Raw genomic sequence first — 19,906 nt, forward strand, 5'->3', positions numbered from 1 at the left:
GGCGTCGACGATCTCGCGATACGGGCACTCGGTTTGGATGTCGAGGAGTTCGCGGGGTGGCGTGTCCCGAAAGGGAGCCCACGCGTCGCCGAGGCTTAGTACGATCAGGCGTTCGCGTTCTGGGTGGCGGTTGTATTGGCCGACGCCGAGAAAGAGGCCGAGGTGATGCGACGAGTCGTTTGCTTGCATTTCCGATCGTATTCGTTCGACGATCGTGTTTGGGTTGCGATAAAGAGGAGTTTTGACGGTGGAGATGGAACGAAAAGGGCACTGCTTTGTCAGTCTGGCCACAGGATGATGGCGAGCCAACAACATTGTGTCTTTGATCACGTGAAGCCTTATAGTCGACATCCGGGTAAATACAAGAATTTCTTTGTCTTTCCAGAGGCGTCGTCGCGCTGTGTGGACCATCTATGGTGTGACTATCGATCTCTGGTGCGACTGCAGGAGACGGTCAAGAAGAAACGCTAGCGAGGAGTGCCTCCCTCTGAGGTATCCTCCTTTGCGCATCCACTCACTGGTAAGCAATCCTGCGTCGCGAGCACTCGCGCTTCCTCGCATTCCGTTCACTTCTTCTTTCCTATAAAGCCGTTGGTCTCGCGAGAAAAGGAGTAGGGAAGCTCGAACACCAATGGATGTTTCCCTTGGGGGGGCCCCTGTGAAACAGACGTGGTCATTAGCTGGCAGCCACCAAGACCACTTATCCATTGTCCATTTAATGGACATTCAGGTAATCTAGGTTTATTTGAGTTGAAACGTCTCCACGTTCTTCTCTTATTACCGTAATTAGTATTACGGTACAACAGTAGTTTAGATTTCCATTTAGTTAGGGTCTTTAGTTCTGTCCATCACATTCCAATATCAACAGTGCGCACGTGCGCCTACTCACTCTCAGACTCATGATGCTTCTCCTTACGCTAACGTCTCTGTGCCTCTTCATCAGCACAGCAGTCTCAACCGAACTTCCAGAGAAACCAAACGTCATTATATTCTATGGTGATGACGTTGGATACGGCGATCTCACTCCGTATGGCCATCCCACAAGCTCCACCCCAAATCTCGATCGAATGGCTCTCGAAGGCATGAGAATGCTTCAGTTCTACTCAGCCGCTCCAGTTTGCTCTCCTTCGCGCGCTTCTCTCATGACTGGTCGCCTTTATCCCAGGACGGGAGTCTATTCGAAAGGCACCAGTACAAACACGGGACTTGGCGTTTTCAGCCCCGAATCCATTGGCGGACTATTAGAAACCGAAATAACCGTTGCTCAACTGCTAAAACAGCAAGGCTACGCGACAGGAGCGCTGGGAAAATGGCACTTGGGCATAGGCGAAAAAATGAAATATTTTCCAACGAAGCGTGGCTTCGACAGTTATTTTGGCGTGCCGATGACTCAAAACGAATGCATTTCAAACGCCGGCGGACGCTCGTTCGGTCCGTGTCCCATATTTCACAACGAAACGATAGCCGTGCAACCGGGCGACGTTCTCAATATCGACCAAATGTACGTCGACAACACGAAAGATTTTATCACCACGCATCAGGACGAGCCGTTTTTCTTCTACTTCGCTTCCCATCATACCCACATGCCTCAATTTGCATCGTCGTCGGTGCGAAATACGACTCTGCGAGGCCTATTTGGCGACTCACTTGCCGAGCTGGATTACAGCGTCGGACAAGTGCTGGATCACCTAGTCTCCTTGGGCATACAAAACCGAACGCTGGTCGTTTTCAGTTCCGATAATGGTCCCGAGCTCAGTGACAAGGAATTAGGTGGGGAGCAGGGTCCACTGAAATGCGGCAAAGGAACGACGTACGAAGGTGGCATGCGCGAGCCCGCTATATTCTGGTGGCCAGGGGTTATTGCTCCCAATACGGTATCATTCGCTTTGGGTAGTACGCTCGATCTCTCCGTCACCGCTGTCACTCTCGCCGGCGGAAGTATGCCAAAGGACCGTCCAATTGACGGCTATGACCTTACTGAAGTTCTGACGGGGAAAACGTCTACGGGGCCGCGCGATCGGATGTTTTACTATAGCGGTAGTTACCTCATGGCCGTACGACTTCGTCAATACAAAGCTCATTTTTGGACGAAAGGAAGCCACTGCGGAAATACTTATCACGATCAGGACTGTTGGGACCAGACTCCGCTGAAGAGCCACACTCCACCGTTGCTTTTTGATCTGGAACAAGATCCGAAAGAAAGATTTCCTCTCGACGTTACGTCGTCTGAGTTCGCTCCGATATTTAAAGAAATTGTTGCGGCGGTGGGAGAGCACAACAAGACGATGACGTTCGGGAATCCGATGATTAGCTTGGGTGCAAATAAGGATTTTTTTCCTTGTTGCAGTCCGTCTTGCTCGCCTAGACCAGACTGTTGCAAGTGCTCTAACGGCACTCGCACCAGCGAGAATCTAATGGGCGTCACCTTTCCAGAAACCTTGCTGTAACACTTCTTATCCCTTTTCGGTCGATTTTAAATCCCCTCATATGAAAAGCATCACGTGCTCCACAATGTCTCTGCTTACTCATCTCCTGTTCTTCACTGCAGCTGCTGTAGCAGCGCTCGCCACGAAAGAATTGCCAAAGAAGCCTAATGTCATTGTCATTTACGGTGACGACGTCGGGTATGGCGATCTCAACATCTACGGCCATCCCACGACCTTCACCCCGAATCTTGATCGAATGGCTTTTGAAGGCATGCGAATGCTCCAATTCTATTCAGCCGCTCCCGTTTGCTCGCCTTCGCGCGCTTCTCTCATGACTGGTCGTCTTTATCCCAGAACGGGAGTCTATTCGAAGCCCAACGGCGGCGGCAGCGCCGACACCAGGACCGGACTCACCGTTTTCGGCCCAGAATCGATTGGCGGCATGATAGAAACCGAAATGACAGTCGCTCAAATGCTAAAACCGCTTGGTTACGCGACGGGAGCACTGGGCAAGTGGCACTTGGGCATAGGCGAAAACCTGAAATATTTTCCAACGAAACGCGGCTTCGACAGCTATTTCGGCGCACCGATGACTCTGAACGATTGCGTTTCAAACGCTGGCGGAACGAGACTCGGTCCTTGTCCCATATTTCACAACGAAACGATAGCCACGCAACCGAGCGACGTTCTCGATATCGACCAAATGTACGTTGACAACGTGAAGGATTTTATCAGCGCACATCAGCACGAACCGTTCTTCTTCTACTTCGCTTCTCATCACACCCATCTGCCTCAATTTGCGTCTGCGACTTTTATAAATACGACTCGACGCGGCCTGTTTGGCGATTCGCTTGCCGAGCTGGATTACAGCGTCGGACAAGTGATGGATCATCTCGTTTCCTTAGGAATACAAAACCGAACGCTGGTCGCTTTCAGTTCAGACAACGGGCCTCAGCTTATGAGCAAGGAATTAGGCGGAGAGCAGGGTCCGTTAAAATGCGGAAAGGGAACGACGTACGAAGGCGGCATGCGTGAACCCGCTATCTTTTGGTGGCCAGGAGTTATAGCTCCCAATACGGTATCACATGCCTTGGGTAGTACACTCGACATCTCCGTCACGGCTGTCAGTCTCGCCGGTGGAAGTTTGCCGAAGGACCGTCAAATAGACGGATATGACCTAACCGACGTTCTGACGGGGAAGTCGTCCACGGGGCCGCGCGATCGGATGTTTTACTACAGCGGTCCTTACCTCATGGCTGTACGACTGAATCAATATAAAGCGCATTTCTGGACGATGGGAAGCCACTGCGCCAAGACTTACCATGATCAGGACTGTTGGTCCGCGTCTCCACTGACACACCAAAGTCCACCGTTACTCTTCGATCTAGAGCACGATGCGAAAGAAAGAGTTCCACTTAACGTTACCTCGTCAAAATTTGCGCCGATACTCAAGGAAATCCTCACCTTGACAGAAGAGCACAACAAGACAATGACGTTTGGTGATCCAATGGTTTCTATGGGCTCCAATAGGGACCTTTTTCCTTGTTGCAGCCCCTCTTGCTCGCCTAGACCAAAGTGCTGCAAGTGCTCCAATGGTACTCGCACCAGCGAAAATTTCATGGGCGTGACATTTCCCTAATCTTTACCTCAACTTTTTGAATGATCGTTGCTGTAGTCGTGTGAGCTTCTTCTACCATCACGTGCTTCATAATGTCTCAGCTTACTCTGACTCATCTCGTCCTTTGCATCGTCGTTGCAGTATACGCTACCAAAGAACTTCCCGAAAAGCCTAACATCATTATTATCTTTGGTGACGACGTTGGCTACGGCGATCTCAACGTCTATGGACATCCAACGTCGTTCACACCTAGTCTCAACCGAATGGCAAAAGAAGGCCTTCGAATGTTTCAATTCTACTCGGCTGCACCGGTGTGTTCACCGTCGCGCGCGTCTCTAATGACCGGCCGCCTCTATCCGCGAACTGGCGTCTACGCCGCACCCACGAAGGGCATGCCGACAGGTCTGTCAGCCTTTACTGCCGAGCCAGCAAAAGGAATGCTTCTATCGGAAATCACAATAGCTGAAGCGTTGCGAGGAAACGCCGGATACGCGACAGGAATGCTGGGAAAGTGGCATTTAGGTCTCGGCGAGAAACAGCAGTATATGCCGATCAATCGCGGCTTTGGTAGTTACTACGGCCTGCCTCTAACCCAAGCATTATGCTCGTCAAATATTTGGCATGCTAGGCAACCTGGAAAGTGCATGGTCTTCGAGAATCGAACAATCGTCGCGCAACCGGCCGACGTTCTCAACCTCGACGCGACGTACGTGAACGAGACGAAACGCTTTGTCACGGCACATCGTGACGAGCCTTTTTTCTTCTATTTCGCCTCTCATCACACTCACCAACCTCAATGGGCATCTCCTTCGTTTCAAAACACAACTCGACGCGGTCTCTTTGGCGACTCGCTCGCCGAACTGGACTGGAGCGTCGGGCAAATTCTCGATCACCTCGTCGAGACGGGAATCGAGAATCGCACTCTCGTCGTATTCACATCCGACAATGGACCGGCGCTTTTTTCGCAAAAACTCGGCGGCGAACAGGGTCCGCTTAAGTGCGGCAAGGGTACGACTTACGAAGGTGGCGTACGCGAACCGGCCATATTTTGGTGGCCGTCTGTCATTGAACCTGGCCGCGTATCTCGAGTCCTTGCTAGCACACTCGACATATTTCCGACAGCGATGAATCTAGCCGGAGTCAACACGACTCAATTGTCCGGGCAGCCCATTTCCGATGGCTACGACTTGACGAAAGTTTTGACCGGCGAATCTTCCGACGGTCCGCGTAGCGAGATGTTTTACTATAGCGGCGTGTACTTGATGGCGGCGCGGTACGGGGCGTATAAGGCACATTTCTGGACGATGGGAAGTCACTGCAAGCCATCGTATCACGATTCGGATTGCTGGGATAAAACACCACTTCGATTTCAGAATCCACCATTGCTATTCAACGTCGAAGAAGATCCAAAAGAAAGGCATCCTCTCGATGCAAGGCACGCTCTGTATCGCAACGTCATGAGCGATATAGTTAGCTTAGTGAAGAAGCACAATGAAACGATGACGTTCGGTGGCCCTCAAATTGTTCCGACACAAGATCGAGACGCTTTTCCCTGCTGTAGTCCTAGCTGTTCTCCGAGGCCATCTTGTTGCGCTTGTTCAAAGGGAGGGAATGGCTTGTAATTAATCGAGCATGCTGCTGACGTCTTAAATAAGTATTGGTCTACTTCCTTTACCTCGTCAAAATTTGCTCGTGCATGTGAGCTTCTCCTACCATCACGTGCTTCATAATGTCTCGGCTTACTCATCTCGTCCTTTGCATCGTCGTTGCAGTATACGCTACCAAGGAACTTCCCGAAAAGCCTAACATCATTATTATCTTCGGTGACGACGTTGGCTACGGCGATCTCAACGTCTATGGACATCCAACGTCGTTCACACCTAGTCTCAACCGAATGGCAAAAGAAGGCCTTCGAATGTTTCAATTCTACTCGGCTGCACCGGTTTGCTCGCCGTCGCGCGCGTCTCTATTGACCGGCCGCCTCTACCCGCGAACGGGTGTCTATGCCGCACCCACAGAGAACAAGACCGGCCTGTCGACCTTTAATCCCCAGTCAGCGAAAGGAATGCTTCTATCGGAAATCACAATAGCTGAAGCGTTGCGAGGAAACGCCGGATACGCGACAGGAATGCTGGGCAAGTGGCATTTAGGTTTCGGCGAGAAACAGCAGTATATGCCGATCAATCGCGGCTTTAGCAGTTACTACGGCCTACCCCTAACCCAAGTAGGATGCTCGTCAAATATTTACAACAAGACTCACAATCCGCCGCCTGGGCCTTGCATGGTCTTTGAAAATCGAACAATCGTCGCGCAGCCGGCCGACGTTCTCAACCTCGACGCGGCGTACGTGAACGAGGTGAAACGATTCGTCACGGCACATCGCGACGAGCCTTTCTTCTTCTACTTCGCCGCTCACCACACTCACCAGCCCCAATGGGCATCTCCTTCGTTTCAAAACACAACTCGACGCGGTCTCTTTGGCGACTCGCTCGCCGAACTGGACTGGAGCGTCGGGCAAATTCTCGATCACCTCGTCGAGACGGGAATCGCGAATCGCACTCTCGTCGTATTCACGTCCGACAATGGACCGGCGCTCATATCGAAAGAACTCGGCGGCGAGCAGGGTCCGCTTAAGTGCGGCAAGGGTACGACTTACGAAGGTGGTGTACGCGAACCGGCCATGTTTTGGTGGCCGTCTGTCATCGAACCTGGCCGCGTATCTCGAGTCCTTGCTAGCACACTCGACATATTTCCCACAGTGATGAATCTAGCCGGAGTCAACACGACTCAATTGTCGGGGCAGCCCATTTCCGATGGCTACGATTTGACGAAAGTTTTGACCGGCGAATCTTCCGACGGTCCGCGTAGCGAGATGTTTTACTATAGCGGCGTATACTTGATGGCGGCGCGGTACGGGGCGTATAAGGCGCATTTCTGGACGATAGGAAGTCACTGCCTGTCAACGTATCACGATTCGGATTGCTGGAATGAAACACCGCTTCGATTTCAGAATCCACCGTTGCTATTCAACGTCGAAGAAGATCCAAAAGAAAGGCATCCTCTCGATGCAAGGCACGCTCTGTATCGAAACGCCATGAGCGATATAGTTAGCTTAGTGAAGAAGCACAATGAAACGATGACGTTTGGTGGCCCGCAAATTGTCCCAGGTCCACCAGATCACGACGCTTTTCCTTGCTGCAGTCCTAGCTGTTCCCCGAGACCATCTTGTTGCGGTTGTTCAAAGGATGAATTATAATTAATCGTGCATGGCTGCTGGCGTCTTGCGTGTAATGCTGACTAATTGCGTCAAACGCGTACAGTGACGAAATTCACAATCATCCATTTAATAATCAGCTCCAAAATTTGACGCATCAGGCGACAAAAATCATTCGGAAAACACATACATAGCGACACAAGCCCTCTCTAAAAACCTACAAGTATCTATACTCCGAATCTAGACTTGAGCATCCACGGAGAATCTTTCGAGGGTCTTTCTAGAACAACGTAGGCACAATAATCGACGTCGTTCCCGAAAGACCTCGGAAGAGTAAGACGAACGGCTGTTTGAACAGCGTAGCCGTGACTGACGAGAGCGACAGTGCTCGGATAGTGCTTGTTCGACAAGTCAACAAACGCATTTTCGTACCTAGACCCAGAAACCCCACCGTCACACGTTCCAATGATGGACTATTTTTAATTGCCTCCTGAATGCTTCCCCAAATGATTCTCTGTAGTTTGGAACTGGACAGACAATCCCTGCGTCGTTCAACGACGCGACGCCTTCTTTTTCGATAGTAGGCGATGGCACAATGGGCTGCTCGTGTATGCTGCAGCTATCGTTAATGACTTCGCTTAGCCCATTTGCTATTCCAATCGATTCTAGACCCATGGCTTTCGAGAAGTTAGTCGCCGTTTGAAGACAGCGCAAAAATGGAGACGAGATAACGAATGCGATACCCTGAAGAAAAGACGAGGCTAAAGAGGACCCGGAATAAATGCGTGAGCCCCGACTTCGTTTCGTAGACGAACGCCGAGCTCTCTCGCTTGCTCTTTGCCTTCGTCGGTGAGAGGCGGATCGTAGGATCGAGCCGTTGGATGCATCTGTCGCCATTTGTGCCCGTAGGCGTGATCGGCGCGCTCTCCGTGGCGAATAACGTACAGAAGCTGGCGACACGACATACGGGAAGGTATAAATCTCATCGAAAAAATGCGGAATTTAATTAATTTGCTAGGAACGTTCTAAGAATTATTCATCATTTGCTTCAGAGATTTTTTGATACGCAGAGCCGATAAACGAGCCGAAGGACTGTTAGACCAGCACTCTTCAATTATTTGGGAGACACGACAGATCAACTGCAAAAATCCATATCAATGTCAAAAACTGCAATTTCAAAAGGAAAAACCGTACCTTATCTTGCTGCCAGTTATCAGGAATCAGTGGACGAACTTGCTTCTTCGAGACAACTTGAGCCATTTCTTCAAATGAAGGATCAGCTTCTACCATATCTTCGTACGGCTGCCTGTAGTCTTCAATGTCGCCTAAAAACCATTTATTAGCCTATATAGACCTTGTTCAAAGCACCGTACCAGTCAAGCTGCATCTTGACGTGATTTCCCATATCACGAGAGCAAGAGAATAGATATCAGCCTGCTTGTAAGCTTCAAAACTGCCGTAATTCATGCTTTCGTCCAGTATCTCCGGCGCCATGTAGCGTATGGTACCAACTTTAGTCGTCTGGGGAATAGTGAGCCGATTGGACAGAACGTCGTGCGACACTGCTAACCCAAAATCGCCAAGACAACAGGAACAGTCTTTCTTCACCAAATAATTCCGACTTTTGATATCTCGATGTGCAATTGCTGGTTTCCCTTGAAGCCCTTGCACGGCCAAATGAAGATGAGCCAAGCCGGCGGACGCCGACTCGACGAGTTTTAGCATCGTTTTCCCGTCGATAGCGTTCTGCGTCAGAAAATCAAAGAGAGATCCAAATTCGCAATAATCCGTAACGAGCCATAGTTGAGTCCACGCGCCGTTGTCGTTGTTATCCGCCGCGATAAAGCCGAGAATGTTCGTGTGACGAAGCATCGCCGTTTGATAGATCTCGACTTCGCGCGCCCACGACTGTTCGTCTTTCGACGCGAAGACTTTGACGGCGACGTATTGCTCCATCCAGCGTCCTTTCCAAACGTTTCCGTAGCGACCGCAACCTATTTGCTCGATCAGAGTCGTCTGACGAGCGATGGACGTCTGTTCGAGCATGGGAAGTCCGGCGCCGCTTCCCGTCATCGTCAGGTCCATGCCCGGCGCCGAGTAATTTATTGTCACTGGAATTTCGACGTTGAGGTTCAAACTCGCCGATCTTCGTCTGAACCGGGCAACGAGTAGAACAACGACGATAATTACGACGACTAGGCAACCGCAAAGGGAACCGATGACAACCGAGATGATCATGACAGATTGACTTTGTGAATTGTTCGACATTATATCCGCAGCGGCGGGATGATGGTTTGGGCTAGTTGTCGCGTCGCGGCTACGTGAACGCGGCGAGCTAGTGCTGTCGTCACGGTAACCCTTCGGGGACGTAGGAGTGAGGCTTGCTCTCGTTGCGGCTTCTGTTTCCTTAGGGGAAGGGGCGACCGGATCTGTTGTAGGTGGCGACGAAATGCTTTCAGTGGGCAACGTGACGGTGGATCTCGGTGGCGCGAGGCTCGGAGGAGCGTTACAGTAGTCTGTGTCACAGCAGAGATTGTTTCCCCTGCATCTCAGAAACGTCAGACTGCTAGCCAGGCAATGCCTAGAATAATGCACGGTGCCATCCTTTGTCGTGAACGGTCGGGTAGTGCATTTTGCGCCTGAGCTGTTTGTGGTACAGAACGACGCGCCTGGGGAACAGCCACCAATGTCGTTTTGACAGAAACAAACCAGTGCTGAGAGAAGACAGTGTTCTGATTTCGGAATCGGCGTGACAACTAAGGGGACCCCTAACTTACACATGGAAAATCTGACAGACTGACTTGCAAAAAGCAGAAAAAGAGCGAGAAGTAGTCGCTTCATAGTCGTCGGCCTTCGCAACGATTTTATGCTGCGTGCTCAGACGAGCGACTTGATTTTATTAGCGCGCTGCGCGCGCCATCAGCGGTAGGTATAAGGCTGCCTGTACTGTACCGCCTGTACAACACAAGAATATTGCGAAAGATGTCTTTCTCAGTACGTGCTGCAGTTACGTCGCTTGCGAGTTGTGGCGACTTTTATTCCTCCACCAACTCTTCAGTCGAGCGGCGGGATGGGTTGAGGAATCGTGAGTTGAACATTTGGTATATTTATTTAAGTCAGAGAAATCAAAACTCATGAACAACAGCGACAACAACGACAACGACAACAACAACAACAGTATTGAACTTGAATTTGCTCTTCAGCTCAGATAACTTACCAGTATGAGCCAAAGCAGTCGGAGCACTTGGCGTCGTTGCACACAGCCGTAAGGGTTACGTTTTTCAAACACTGACACGCCCCATTGAAGAATTTACAATAACCGCTAACACGAAGGAACACATCACCAGCTGGATTGCAAAACCAGCAGTCGTCACAAGGACAGTATGGCTCCACGGGACAGGCCGCATTTGGATCAGCAGCAGCGGCGGCTCGTTTGGTTCTTGTGTCTGCAGTCTCAGCAGCGTCTGACTCGCCCGCTTCCAACTTCTTAGCAGCTTTTGCATTCATTGTACTAGTAGCGTCGTAGGTTGTAGATGCGGTCTGGGTCAGGCCCAAGATAACTGCAACTGAAAGAGCAACAAAAAGGAGCTTAGACGTGCTGAAAGGCATTCTCGATCACGCTTGAGACTTCACGGAGTTTTTAGTTCGAGTTCGTTGAAAAGGAATGACTAGTGAACGTGTATCTTGGGCCTCCTTTTATATCTTTTAATTATGCGGGCGCTGCAACCGCAGCGGAGCTAAAAACAGATTTCTTTAGAATCAAAGTAGGTTGCGTCACTAAGAAACCCTATATTTGTCTGGCAAAGGGAGCTATTTCTGTGTAACTTTTATTAGACAGGATGTGGACCTTCCACGAAAAGGTATGGTATCGTATACGCTGAGCTTGAGAATCGTCGTCATCCAGCTAGAAACGGCCTGACGGTCCACGCAACGCTCACAAACATTCAAAGAGTGGCTGGCTAAAGAAAAGAATACATTTTCTCTGTCATTAGGTAAGTGACTGCAAACATGCATGTTTCGTAAAGCTATATTTATCATGATACTGGCACGTCCTTTTCGCATTAATCGTACTGATAAGGGCTGTGGTTCAAGCCAGTAAGACGAAATTGAGCCTCATTTAGCCAGTATGCATGTATGGATTGAGTCACCGCATCCTTGAAGCCAAGGCTCAAGATCTTTCATGTCAGTCCGGCACTATAATTGTAACTCACGACCGACCGGATGCAGCCATCGTTTAGATCTGTTTGCCGTGGCGAGTGGCACTGTGCCAAATAACACGGAACTACAGTATCTGCATGAAGCCCCGATAAATCGATTATAGAGAGGCTTCGCGCGGATTCATTTCTAGAGTCTAGACTTTACTATTTGGGGAAGAGCGGTTGCGTAGATGTCGTATCTTTGGTTCTCTCTTTGGTGAGATACAACCAAACCTGTCACCGTTACCAAGCGCACGAAGATGCTTGCGTTCAGAAAGTTTCTTATTTCTCTGCTAGTCGCCTTTGCTCTTTTCCACTGCGCGATTTCTGCCCGGGCTAACAGCCGCAGCAACACTACTCCCGCTAAGAAGGGCATACCCAATAACTTTCCGCCGCGCCCTGGGCCGGCACCCAATCCGAAAGCGGCATGTTCTCAAAGATTCAAAAACAAAGTCCTTGGCTGCCAAAGCGATGAGTGCTCCTTCTGCTCTCAGGTTGCAAAAGGATTGTATTTCAGAATCAAAGGCTACTGCATGAACTTTGGCAAAACCTGTCAATGTCTGAGAACTATGGCAGTGACAGACATTTGCACTGACCCCAAATGTTCATTGTCTGTGAGTTGAGGACAACAAGAACCGCTGCGACATGATACGATGTCGTAATTTTTTGTCTTTTTTTGTCAATGCTTCACTATGGCACCGTGCACAATAAATATGTATTAAATTCAGCACGTGGGTTAGCACGTGGGTTAGCACGTGTTTCGGAATGGTGTCGACTCGCGGCCCCCGTCCTCGCTTTCACTTGGGCGAAACCGTCTTGTGCTACGAACCAGATCAATCTCGATGCCTTGCTTTATATGATTCCAAGGTTCAAATAAGATCGAGGTCCTTTTCGAGGAAACCGCCTGAAATGATCTCTCAGATCCTCGAAGTGGACATAATGCGCGACGAGAGAGGAAAGAGAGTTCCGCACTATCTTCTTCATTTCAGCGGATGGAATAAAAGGCGAGCTTTAGCAGCAAACCGAGCTCTCCGGGCGAACTTGAGTCGAATAACTTTAGCTGGGACAAATGGGTGAAAGAGGAGCTTCTTTTAGAAGACAACGAAGAGAATCGAAGGACCCAGCAGTATCTCAAGCACGACATTCAGAAACCAGGGTAATCAAACCGATTTTCTTTGCAAAAATTAAAAGAGTCGATTGCTCTGACGTAGAATAAAAAGAAAACGAGCCAATCCAACCGAGGAGAAAAGCTCGCCGAGTTCGATTATGCACGCTACAAAATCGATATAGGTGTTAATTTTTCTTCTCAGGCGTGATGAACTGTAGTAAAGAAAAAGCGAAAGAGGAGACAAATCATCCTCAGAGCGGCGTCAATGTTGTCGCTGGGGAAGAAATTGAAGAGAGCCAAAGTGAAGTGCCGAAAGAGATTCTTACTCCTACTCAAGTACCGGTATGCATGAGTTGCTGTAAAAAATCAATTCGATACTACCCCTGGTTTTTTAATTAAGTCTGGTACGACGTCACTGGATTTTCCTAAGAAGTTGATCAAGGTTCTTGAAGAAGATTGCTGTAACATAACTCAACGTCATAAGGTGAGTATTGTACTGCACTTGGGATATATCTGTATGGTCTTGTATAATAAGAACGGGCAATTAAAAATAATAACTATAGGCCTTTCTTTCACGGAGACTATTTTTTGTAGTTGATTCAACTTCCTCAGAGACAGACAATACGACGCATTCTCGCCAACTATTACGACTCCTGCAAGTGCGATTCACTCGTGACTGAAGACGGAAGGCAAGTGCAGCAGCATCGAGAAAAAAACTCGCTAGTTCAAGAGTCGTTTCTTGTTTTCAGTCTGGGTTTTGTCGAGGAAATGATCGACGGTCTCAAGACATATACAGACTGGTATCTTCCCACGCAGCTTCTCTACGCCTTTGAACGCGTGCAGCATCAACAAATCAGCGAGAATTGTCAACGTCAATCGCGCGGCAGCGCCATCAGCGTGACGGACGCCGTCTCCTTCACGCTCGCCGACCATTCGTACGCGTCGGTGCTGGAGGAGACCGTCGGCGAGGAAACATCGACAGCTGCGGCACCGGAGGAAGAGCCGCAGCGCGTTACTGAGACGCCGGACGAGGACATCATTGACGTGGTGGGCGACGATCCTGTGCAACAGCAGCAGCAGCAGCAGCAGCAGAAGCAGCAGCAGCAGCAGCAGAAGCAGCAGCAGCAGCAGCAGCAGCAGCAGCAGCAGCAGCAGCAGCAGCAGCAGCAGCAGCAGCAGCAGCAGCAGCAGCAGCAGCAGCAGCAGCAGCAGCAGCAGCAGCAGCAGCAGCAGCAGCAGCAGCAGCAGCAGCAGCAGCAGCAGCAGCAGCAGCAGCAGCAGCAGCAGCAGCAGCAGCAGCAGCAGCAGCAGCAGCAGCAGCAGCAGCAGCAGCAGCAGCAGCAGCAGCAGCAGCAGCAGCAGCAGCAGCAGCAGCAGCAGCAGCAGCAGCAGCAGCAGCAGCAGCAGCAGCAGCAGCAGCAGCAGCAGCAGCAGCAGCAGCAGCAGCAGCAGCAGCGACCGAAACAGGAAAGCGAATCGTCGTCGCAGAGTACGCCCAAACCGAATCTTGGAAGCAATGATGTTGGGGTGGAAAAGGTCGAGTGGCCGGTGTCTTATTCGGATATTTATGGAATTCATCATCTTCTTCGACTCTTAGGTAGGTATGAGCGTGGGATTCTTTTCTTTGTGCGTGAATTTTGTTTCTTTCGCTGCAGTTCGTCTTCCCGAGTTCTTGAGTCATACGTGTATGTCTCAAAACAACTATAGGCATCTTTGGCAGTGGTTGCATCATTTGATTGAGTAAGAGAATTTCTCAATTGGACGTGTGCGTGGAATCATTTTATTTTTGTAGCTATTTGACTGATAATTATTCATCAATAGTTTCCAGTAACCAGTACATCACAGCAAGCAAATCTTACATAAAAGAGGCAGCTCAGCAATAAAAAATACTTGTGTACAAATTCTAAGAAGTGCATTCTTGATAATTATAGTTTTTCCAGTAGCCAATACATGCAGCAAGCAAATCAGCAATAAAATATGCTAGGAAGTGTGCGGTGTTTATCCGGGAACATTTTGCATGACGACTACTGTTCTTTTACATTGGAAACTCCCGTATACAGTAGGAAAACGGCTTCTCGCTAAAAAACCACGAAAAGAGGAGGAGCAGTACTCGTATGTCCCGTATAAAAATCGTGGCTCCTCCTCTTTTCTTAGCAAGGAGCCGTTTTCCCACTGTATACGGGAATTTTCAATGGCTGAAAAATAGCGCGTGATGAGACGTTGTTCATTTTGGACATTTGCGTTTGGCGGCGCTTCCGGCGGCGGCGTGTTGAGCGTCTTCGCTCCTCATCACGCGCTTGCGTTTGATAGCTGAAAAGAGGCTCAAATGAAGTGAATAGATACATACTGGAGTGCACACTCAGCATAACAAACAAAAAAACAAAAAGTTCAAGAACAAGTCAGTAAAAAAAAAGGAAAAAAACGGCTCTGTTGGTTACTGTTCAAGCCAAGGTGTCCAAGCACCGCCGTGTTTGCTGGGATCAGAGCGAGGATCCCCACCACCGAAGGTGTATATAGGAGGAACTACCGTGCTGTTGTACTCCTGCAACTTCGCTAACAACGATTTCACCTAATCAGAAAATAGTAGTCACTATTTAGCGTGTCATCAAGAGGACCAGTTATACATGTATGTTGTTCCTCTAGTTATAATTAACGTACGAAGTGACTTTTTTGTATGTGACTGGGGGACCTTAGAGTCGTTCCTCACCACGTCCATATTTGCAGCTGCCACGTCGTTTTCTTCTCTCTCGTCTTTTACAACATCAAAAAGCTGAACGGTTGTATTCCACGCGGTGACCGTCGGTTTCATAGCAAACGGCATCGCGTGGAGACTCGCGTTCACAGGCATCGACCAAATGTCCGGTGGCCCAGGATCCCCGAGGCAAAGTTTCCAATTGCCTTGTCTAATAGCGGCGTGACCCTCTCCTCCCTGCACTCCAGGCCCGTTGACATTGTGAAGACGATCAATATTGATGAGAACCTGAGTTAGAATAAAAAAATGAGCTACAGTACAGTAAGAAAGAGGCTCGCTGTCTACTTCGTTTCTCGCTGAAGACTGGTTTTGCGAAATCAAAGGCCATTGGTTGAAACCGTCCAATGTTTTAGAACCACTCGGCGAGGGATCAAGTCTTTCAAAAAAAAGGTAATAGATCCGATTATTTAAACTTGACATTGCCACTTACCCAAGCATGCTGAGAATGGTCGGAAACCAGTCAGTGGCATGCATCAATCCTTCGTTGTAATACCCAGACGTTGCGAGCATCTTTCCATGCACAAAAGACTAGAAGCAAAGGTGAGTAATCAGATAAAGCGATATATCTTTTGCGTACCGTTCCTCTAACTCCGCCCTCCCAAAGCGAGTGCTTTCCACCGCGCAGAGGATAGTTTTCCGTTCCCGTGTTGTCTCCACATATGTGACAGCGACTCGAGCCTCTGATAGGACCCCCATTATCCTAGAACAAAACGCTCAGGAAGCAAAAATTATTGCAAGTGTCTCTTACGGCAGTAAAAATGATTAACGTGTTGTCCATCATTCCTTTCTCCTTTAGAGCTGACGTCAAATTTCCAATTCCTTCATCCATGCATGCCAGCATTCCCTACACAGCGAAAACGACGTGAAATAATTTTTTTAGATGAGACATCGTCTTTATTACAGCAAACGTTCTTCGTTCGCTATCCTCGATTATATGATCGTATGGCGTAACGTAAGAGGGAGGAACTTCACGAGGAGCATGAACAGCTTGATAAGCCAAATACCTAAAACAAATATAAATTATAATAGAAAAAAATTTCATTTCGCCAACATACATAAACATTGGAGTACTGGAATCGTGTTCCTTGACAATATTGACTGCCTCTTCTGAAAAAAGGGTAGTGGAGTATCCACCCTTTGCTTCAGTAGCAACCTAAATAATTAAATATTTTAAGTGACCAAATGACTATCACTTCTCAATGTACATGCGAGCAGCCGTTTCCACAACGAGCCTCCTTGTCTCTTCGGAAATCGTATCCCTTTCCAGCCATGTGTTTAAAATAGTCTTCGCCGCCACCGTAGAAACCATAGAACGAGTCGAATCCTCGGAAAGTGGGCGTATGTTCCCACGTGTAAAAGCCGAGATGCCACTGAAAAGAGTTTCGGCTTTAGAAATTAAAAAAATGGTTATCCATTCCCTCACCTTTCCTATAGCGTGAGTCGAGTATCCGGCCTCTTTGAGTCGCTGAGGAAGCAACGTTTCACTCAAATTCAACCCTTCAGCCTAAGAAGGAGAAAGTTTCTCATGTATATAATTTTTTCTAGGCGTACAATGCCTACCTTGCTTGAAGAGAGAACGTAGTGTTGCATGCCATATCGAATTGGATAGCGGCCAGTCAAGAAAGAAGCCCGACTGAAATAGCATTTAATTAACAAAAAACTACGATTACAATAGTCGCTTGCCTTGGAGAACACACAGGCTGAACGTAGTACTGTAATACACAAGGAATAGCAAATTTCACGTGATCGAGTGACTGTGAGTAGAGGAGGCTTTTACCTGGTTCAGAACTACTCCTTCTTTAGCCAACTGGTCGAGATTTGGAGTTTTGATGCGAGTTCCACGAAAACCGAGGTCGTGGTAGCCTAGATCGTCCGCTTCGAACGAGAAAACTCGCAATTGAAGCTGCGATGCTTATATTATAGGCGCATTTGCTTACCCACAATAAAGAGAATGTGCGGGTGTTCCGCAGCACTGGCTGCTGTAACGCCGAGAAGAAGGAATAAAGCGCTACCGAAAAGCATTTCGTCTTCTAGCGCGCGCTTCTGCAGACGGGCGTCATGGTGGCAAACGCAAAACGGCGAGTTTTCCTAGTGCTCGCACTTCTACTTGTCGCTGCCGTCGTTCTATGGCACCTTGCGATATCTGCTTCCCCGCGCACCGTTTCGAAACCGAGAATAACAACAAAACCAACTGCAGTTGAGCCCGAATCACGCGAGAAGTCGAAAATCGACGATGCGACGCCTGCAACGCAAAAAGCATCAAATCCCACTACTCTCAACGGCTATACATCCGTACTCGACTCGTCTCGACCTCTCCAAATGAACTGCGTCACGTGCTCGCTCGTCTCGAGTTCCGGTCGCATTCTCGATCAATCTAAAGGCGACGAAATCGACGGGGCTGACTGCGTGATTCGCATGAACGCGGCTCCGGTGAAAGGCTACGAAATCGACGTCGGTCGTCGTACGACTCTGCGCGTTTTGTCGCAATTCAGCGTACCGTATGCGCTGAATCGCGCACAGAATCTAATCGACGAGAAACTCGAATATTTCGCTGCGTGGGGTGCAGAGCAGCATTTGGGCGACAATACGCCAAAGGGAAAGGCGATGATCGAAACGGCAAAAAAGATACCTGACATAGGATTCTATAGAGTGACTCCAAAGTACTATTGGTATCAGGACGAAATTTTTCAGAAAGCTACCGGAAAGCCACGGTACAACTCATAATAAATAAATAAATATAATAGATGTAGTTAATTATTAAAATTAATTAAATTAGGGAATTAAAGGAAGGCCATTCTATTTTAGTTTTTTAGGCAACAGTCGGGAACTTGGCTGAGTACGGGTTGGTTCACGTTTGACGTCATCAAACTGGCATGCAAGCGGACAAAAGTCTATGGTAAAGTCTATGGTATGATACCAGAAGATTTTTGCCTGTAAGTCTTTTTTAGTAGGATAGTGTAATGAGTACTACAGTATGCTTCCCTTGCAGAGATCCCAATGCTCCAAAGGCGTTTTATCATTATTGGGAACGCAGTGCTGGCGACGAGTGTAGCTACTACAAAGGTATGGAGAATAGGCATTCTGGTGCTCATCGGTTTATGACTGAAAAAGCGATTTTTGCTCAATGGGCTATAACACATAATATCACGTTTCATTCGCCTGAATGGGATCCGAGGAAGCATACAGAGGCTCATCATAACTTTTAGGAACTTTGTGTGTAAATTTTGCTGCCTCAAAAAATTTTTTGGTTGTAGTTACGTGTAATTAAGAAAACGTATTATTTAGAGATTTAGTGAAACCACATCTAAATAAACGAAATTGCGAATTTTGGCCTCGCGTGTTGCTTAGTTAGGACGCTCAACAATAAAAGGAAGACGGAAAGCGCTCGCTTAGAAAAGAAACCGTAGATTAAATACCTACTGTACCTTCAAACTTTCAGCTGCTGGATGCCGCGCGCGTTAGAGCACGATGGAAGTCTCTGCGAGGGTTGGAGCAGCAGCAAGCTTGAGGGTACAGTTAGCCCCTCAATATAGATGTAGTTTATAGGCTAGTACCTTGAAGGATCAAGTTGCTCTGGTTGCCGGCGGAGCTGGTGTCGTGGGAGCAGGTGCAGTGCGTAGTTTCTTGAAGCTGGGAGCTACAGTCATAGTACCTTCAAGATCGCAGCAAAAATTAGACGATCTCATCGCTACAGTTCCGGAAAGTAGGTCAAATTCTCCACGATCTAAACATATCGCTTTCTACTGTATCTTTATTTTCAGGTGATAGACCGAGACTACTTACTCTTGTAGCTTCAGCTGGATCTCCGGAAGGAGTGGAAAAGATCGTGAAATTTCTGGATGATAATGAGCTGAAAGTGAATCACGTCGTCAGTTCGTTGGGGACACTGTGGTTCAAAGGGCAGACGATTGGTCAACCTGTTTCCGAATGGGACAAAATGCGTAAGAGATAAAGCTAAGAGACCATACCTTGTGGTAGTTAAGTCCTTTCACCAATCCACTCCACTCTAAAGAATCTAGAGAAGCCGTTAGTTGCGCTCTTGATTTTACAGTAATTTTTAATGACAAACTGCTCTTTTAGTTGGAGATGGCGCTAGGTCGCACTTTGTTTTCACCACTCAAATTCTGCCAAAAATTGCCGACACCAAAAATGCGACGTTTACCTACGTGACGGGAAGGCTTGGTGAAGGCATGAGAATGCCGAATGTCGGATTGATGTGCATCGACTATACATGCATCTATGGCTTGATTATGGTCGCCCAAGAAGAGATGAAGGAGAAGCCTATTCGCATCAACGAGTTTCGTCTCGGTCTCTACGTCACAAGAGAAAAACAGGAATTGGCCGACGAATGTGGCATGGTTTTGGCTGGATTGGCTACTACAAAAGGGTTGGCCGTCAAAGAGAAATTGGTGCGTATTGCCAAGGAGGAAGACCTCGCCACGTGGCATCAAAAACTGCACTAGTTTTGTATTATGCTTACCTAGCATGATTTGTGCATTCTCCTTTCTTTCTTTCTTTGAGCGCGTACTGAATGTTCATATAGTCTGAAAAAGAGAATACCTGTGACCATCTAGAAGCGAAGAGATCTACTA

General features: G+C 48.4%; 7 protein-coding genes, 1 long non-coding RNA gene and 4 pseudogenes across 9 annotated transcripts in view; 7 read left to right on the forward strand and 5 right to left on the reverse strand.

Moving 5' to 3' along the window:
* LOC136184039 (uncharacterized) overlaps positions 1-351 on the reverse strand; it is a 1,242-nt gene extending 891 nt beyond the window's left edge. Inside the window, exon 1 of the mRNA XM_065970861.1 lies at positions 4-351. Within this exon, the coding sequence (XP_065826933.1) occupies positions 4-351 (348 nt within the window). The remainder of the gene's footprint in view (positions 1-3) is intronic.
* A 17-nt stretch (positions 352-368) lies between these two features.
* On the forward strand, positions 369-2,447 carry LOC136183994 (arylsulfatase A pseudogene; annotated as a pseudogene).
* A 40-nt stretch (positions 2,448-2,487) lies between these two features.
* On the forward strand, positions 2,488-4,065 carry LOC136183993 (arylsulfatase A pseudogene; annotated as a pseudogene).
* Positions 4,066-4,136: 71 nt separating this feature from the next.
* Positions 4,137-5,666, forward strand: LOC136183995 (arylsulfatase A pseudogene; annotated as a pseudogene).
* A 107-nt stretch (positions 5,667-5,773) lies between these two features.
* Positions 5,774-7,499, forward strand: LOC136183996 (arylsulfatase A pseudogene; annotated as a pseudogene).
* On the reverse strand, positions 7,373-8,248 carry LOC136183998 (probable phosphoglycerate mutase GpmB). The gene is made up of 3 exons (XM_065970812.1): positions 8,056-8,248; positions 7,746-8,002; positions 7,373-7,690 (listed from the first exon to the last, which is right to left on the reverse strand). Exons 1-3 carry the CDS (start codon positions 8,242-8,244, stop codon positions 7,486-7,488), a joined length of 651 nt encoding a protein of 216 aa, XP_065826884.1. The 5' UTR covers positions 8,245-8,248; the 3' UTR covers positions 7,373-7,485.
* LOC136183997 (activin receptor type-1C-like) lies at positions 8,223-9,706 on the reverse strand. The gene is made up of 3 exons (XM_065970810.1): positions 8,632-9,706; positions 8,453-8,583; positions 8,223-8,397 (listed from the first exon to the last, which is right to left on the reverse strand). The coding sequence occupies exons 1-3, from the start codon at positions 9,524-9,526 to the stop codon at positions 8,284-8,286; spliced, it is 1,140 nt and encodes a 379-aa protein (XP_065826882.1). The 5' UTR covers positions 9,527-9,706; the 3' UTR covers positions 8,223-8,283.
* A 1,946-nt stretch (positions 9,707-11,652) lies between these two features.
* On the forward strand, positions 11,653-14,545 carry LOC136184040 (MSL complex subunit 3-like). Its single transcript, XM_065970862.1, has 11 exons — positions 11,653-12,321; positions 12,376-12,458; positions 12,515-12,610; positions 12,666-12,712; positions 12,765-12,904; positions 12,963-13,046; positions 13,157-13,251; positions 13,312-13,774; positions 13,916-14,159; positions 14,218-14,302; positions 14,355-14,545. Exons 1-11 carry the CDS (start codon positions 12,220-12,222, stop codon positions 14,443-14,445), a joined length of 1,530 nt encoding a protein of 509 aa, XP_065826934.1. The 5' UTR covers positions 11,653-12,219; the 3' UTR covers positions 14,446-14,545.
* A 328-nt stretch (positions 14,546-14,873) lies between these two features.
* LOC136183524 (arylsulfatase B-like) lies at positions 14,874-17,543 on the reverse strand. The gene is made up of 14 exons (XM_065970188.1): positions 17,252-17,543; positions 17,092-17,189; positions 16,998-17,026; positions 16,875-16,947; positions 16,738-16,818; positions 16,520-16,684; positions 16,370-16,467; positions 16,216-16,318; positions 16,063-16,158; positions 15,892-16,014; positions 15,745-15,842; positions 15,600-15,690; positions 15,270-15,542; positions 14,874-15,131 (listed from the first exon to the last, which is right to left on the reverse strand). The coding sequence occupies exons 1-14, from the start codon at positions 17,334-17,336 to the stop codon at positions 14,997-14,999; spliced, it is 1,548 nt and encodes a 515-aa protein (XP_065826260.1). The 5' UTR covers positions 17,337-17,543; the 3' UTR covers positions 14,874-14,996.
* On the forward strand, positions 17,366-18,610 carry LOC136183526 (alpha-N-acetyl-neuraminyl-2,3-beta-galactosyl-1,3-N-acetyl-galactosaminide alpha-2,6-sialyltransferase-like). Its single transcript, XM_065970191.1, has 3 exons — positions 17,366-18,025; positions 18,128-18,247; positions 18,304-18,610. Exons 1-3 carry the CDS (start codon positions 17,373-17,375, stop codon positions 18,518-18,520), a joined length of 990 nt encoding a protein of 329 aa, XP_065826263.1. The 5' UTR covers positions 17,366-17,372; the 3' UTR covers positions 18,521-18,610.
* On the reverse strand, positions 18,219-19,831 carry LOC136183532 (uncharacterized). 2 transcript variants are annotated; one of them, XR_010669188.1, is made up of 6 exons: positions 19,795-19,831; positions 19,546-19,626; positions 19,384-19,476; positions 19,098-19,329; positions 18,869-19,038; positions 18,219-18,817 (listed from the first exon to the last, which is right to left on the reverse strand). It is a non-coding gene; the product is annotated as an uncharacterized lncRNA (long non-coding RNA). The 2 variants fall into 2 exon arrangements; XR_010669187.1 differs by having other exon boundaries at positions 19,384-19,626; positions 19,795-19,828.
* Positions 18,777-19,905, forward strand: LOC136183528 (dehydrogenase/reductase SDR family member 4-like). Its single transcript, XM_065970192.1, has 4 exons — positions 18,777-18,824; positions 18,876-19,017; positions 19,076-19,255; positions 19,395-19,905. The coding sequence occupies exons 1-4, from the start codon at positions 18,783-18,785 to the stop codon at positions 19,775-19,777; spliced, it is 747 nt and encodes a 248-aa protein (XP_065826264.1). The 5' UTR covers positions 18,777-18,782; the 3' UTR covers positions 19,778-19,905.
* The last annotated feature ends 1 nt before the right edge of the window (position 19,906 follows it).

This window comes from Oscarella lobularis, chromosome 2 (genome assembly GCF_947507565.1).
Source record: "Oscarella lobularis chromosome 2, ooOscLobu1.1, whole genome shotgun sequence".
NCBI lineage: Eukaryota > Metazoa > Porifera > Homoscleromorpha > Homosclerophorida > Oscarellidae > Oscarella > Oscarella lobularis.

What these genes read in the sequence shown, in the direction of transcription:
- LOC136183526 (XM_065970191.1), top strand. Translation starts at nt 17,373, where the DNA reads ATGGTGGCAAACGCAAAACGGCGAGTTTTCCTAGTGCTCGCACTTCTA. An exon ending in AAAGCTACCGGAAAGCCACG is followed by an intron (nt 18,026 to 18,127) that starts GTACAACTCATA and finishes TTAGTTTTTTAG; the next exon opens with GCAACAGTCGGGAACTTGGC. An exon ending in ATACCAGAAGATTTTTGCCT is followed by an intron (nt 18,248 to 18,303) that starts GTAAGTCTTTTT and finishes CTTCCCTTGCAG; the next exon opens with AGATCCCAATGCTCCAAAGG.
- LOC136183997 (XM_065970810.1), bottom strand. Translation starts at nt 9,526, where the DNA reads ATGTCGAACAATTCACAAAGTCAATCTGTCATGATCATCTCGGTTGTC. An exon ending in GTCAAGATGCAGCTTGACTG is followed by an intron (nt 8,584 to 8,631) that starts GTACGGTGCTTT and finishes AATGGTTTTTAG; the next exon opens with GCGACATTGAAGACTACAGG. An exon ending in ATAACTGGCAGCAAGATAAG is followed by an intron (nt 8,398 to 8,452) that starts GTACGGTTTTTC and finishes GGATTTTTGCAG; the next exon opens with TTGATCTGTCGTGTCTCCCA.
- LOC136183998 (XM_065970812.1), bottom strand. Translation starts at nt 8,244, where the DNA reads ATGAGATTTATACCTTCCCGTATGTCGTGTCGCCAGCTTCTGTACGTT. An exon ending in GCGTTCGTCTACGAAACGAA is followed by an intron (nt 8,003 to 8,055) that starts GTCGGGGCTCAC and finishes TCTTTTCTTCAG; the next exon opens with GGTATCGCATTCGTTATCTC. An exon ending in TTTGGGGAAGCATTCAGGAG is followed by an intron (nt 7,691 to 7,745) that starts GCAATTAAAAAT and finishes TTCTGGGTCTAG; the next exon opens with GTACGAAAATGCGTTTGTTG.
- LOC136183528 (XM_065970192.1), top strand. Translation starts at nt 18,783, where the DNA reads ATGGAAGTCTCTGCGAGGGTTGGAGCAGCAGCAAGCTTGAGG. An exon ending in GAGCAGCAGCAAGCTTGAGG is followed by an intron (nt 18,825 to 18,875) that starts GTACAGTTAGCC and finishes AGTACCTTGAAG; the next exon opens with GATCAAGTTGCTCTGGTTGC. An exon ending in TTCCGAATGGGACAAAATGC is followed by an intron (nt 19,256 to 19,394) that starts GTAAGAGATAAA and finishes CTGCTCTTTTAG; the next exon opens with TTGGAGATGGCGCTAGGTCG.
- LOC136184040 (XM_065970862.1), top strand. Translation starts at nt 12,220, where the DNA reads ATGGTGTCGACTCGCGGCCCCCGTCCTCGCTTTCACTTGGGCGAAACC. An exon ending in TTCAGCGGATGGAATAAAAG is followed by an intron (nt 12,459 to 12,514) that starts GCGAGCTTTAGC and finishes GAATAACTTTAG; the next exon opens with CTGGGACAAATGGGTGAAAG. An exon ending in CACGACATTCAGAAACCAGG is followed by an intron (nt 12,611 to 12,665) that starts GTAATCAAACCG and finishes GCTCTGACGTAG; the next exon opens with AATAAAAAGAAAACGAGCCA.
- LOC136183524 (XM_065970188.1), bottom strand. Translation starts at nt 17,336, where the DNA reads ATGCTTTTCGGTAGCGCTTTATTCCTTCTTCTCGGCGTTACAGCAGCC. An exon ending in GTGGAAACGGCTGCTCGCAT is followed by an intron (nt 16,468 to 16,519) that starts GTACATTGAGAA and finishes TTAATTATTTAG; the next exon opens with GTTGCTACTGAAGCAAAGGG. An exon ending in TCCAGTACTCCAATGTTTAT is followed by an intron (nt 16,319 to 16,369) that starts GTATGTTGGCGA and finishes TATTTGTTTTAG; the next exon opens with GTATTTGGCTTATCAAGCTG.